The 1,492-nt window shown below is 57.0% G+C and overlaps 1 protein-coding gene across 1 annotated transcript; it reads right to left on the reverse strand.

Annotated features, from left to right (window-relative positions):
• Positions 1–1,059: 1,059 nt before the first annotated feature.
• On the reverse strand, positions 1,060–1,334 carry LOC104278696 (NEDD8-specific protease 1-like; the record flags this gene model as incomplete). The annotated part of the gene is made up of 1 exon (XM_009875742.1): positions 1,060–1,334. A coding segment is annotated over exon 1 (275 nt), but the record flags the coding sequence as incomplete, so codon positions are not given.
• Between the last annotated feature and the right edge of the window lie 158 nt (positions 1,335–1,492).

Raw genomic sequence — 1,492 nt, forward strand, 5'->3', positions numbered from 1 at the left:
GCTCAAGAAGCAGTTCAAGACACAGAAGAGCTCAACATCGCTTTGTCTTTAATTTAAGGAAATTGCAATAAATAACAAAAAAATAACAAGGTTGGCGTAACGGAAACAAGGGCTGTGACAATTTCCCAGTAAATCCACTTTTAGGGAGAACCCCCGGCTGTGGGAGCCCCCCCAGGGAGACACCCCGGCCCAGAAAAAAAAAGATCCGCCCTCGAGGCTGCGTCACCCATAATTCACCTTCGAACTTCAAACTCCCACCCTTGCCCAAAATAAACACCCAAGGGGGGCAGTCGGGGATCCAGACTCGTCTCTTGTCCTCGGGGTCGGGCAGAGCAGGTGGGGGCGAGGCCCCTGTCCTGGCTCGGTGCGGTACCAGTGGGCAGGGACGCCGTCGCTCAGAGAGGGTCCCTGGGGTGCGAGGGCGACGTTTTGGCTCGCAGCGCCGTCGTGAAAGCCTCCACCTGTGAGGAGATGCCGACTGAAGAGGACGGAGATGGGATGGTGTTGGGATGGTGATGGGATGGGGTCGGGATTGAGATGAGATAGAGATGGGATGGTGTCTGCAGGGACACAGGATGGGGTTGGGATGGAGATGGGATTGTATTGGGGTAGTGTTGGGATGGAGATAGGATGGAGATGGGATTGTGTAGGGATGGTGTTGGGATGGAGATGGGATGGTGTCGGGATGGAGATGGGATGGTGTCGGGATGGAGATGGAATGGTGTTGGGACGATAGACGGTGATGGGATCTGGATGGACACGGGATGGCGCTGGGATGGAGACGGGATTGTGTCGGGATGGCGTTGGGATGGAGATTGGATGGTGTTGGGATTGAGATGGGATGATGCCGGGATGGAGATGGAATGGTGTTGGGACGATAGACGGTGATGGGATGGAGATGTGATGGGGTCGGGATTGAGATGGGATAGAGATGGGATGGTGTCTGCATGGACACGGGATGGCGTTGGGATGGAGACGGGATTGTGTCGGGGTGGTGTTGGGATGGAGATGGGATTGTGTCGGGATGGGGGCGGGGTGGGGGAGGGGTGGGATGGAGACGGGATTGTGTCGGGGTGGTGTTGGGATGGAGATGGGATTGTGTCGGGATGGCGTCGGGATGGAGAAGGGATTGTGTCGGGATGGCGTTGGGATGGAGATGGGATGGTGTCAGGATTGTGTCGGGATGGAGATGGGATGGTGTCGGGATTGAGATGGGATGATGCCAGGATGGAGATGGGATGGTGTTTAATCCATAGATGGGACGGACATGGGATGGCACTCCAGGATGGAGATCCCGCCAGGATAGTGCCGGCATGGAGATGGGATGGTGGCATCGTGGTGATGGGATGGAGATGGGATGGTGCCAGGAGGGAGACGGGATGGTGCTGGGATAGTGATGGGATGAAGACGGGATGGTGTTGGTGTGGTACCAGGATGGGATGGCGCTGGGATGGCGCACCGGGATGGAGATGGGATAGTGATGGGCTGGCGC

This window comes from Apaloderma vittatum, unplaced genomic scaffold (assembly GCF_000703405.1).
Source record: "Apaloderma vittatum isolate BGI_N311 unplaced genomic scaffold, ASM70340v1 scaffold39858, whole genome shotgun sequence".
In the NCBI taxonomy this organism is placed as follows: domain Eukaryota; kingdom Metazoa; phylum Chordata; class Aves; order Trogoniformes; family Trogonidae; genus Apaloderma; species Apaloderma vittatum.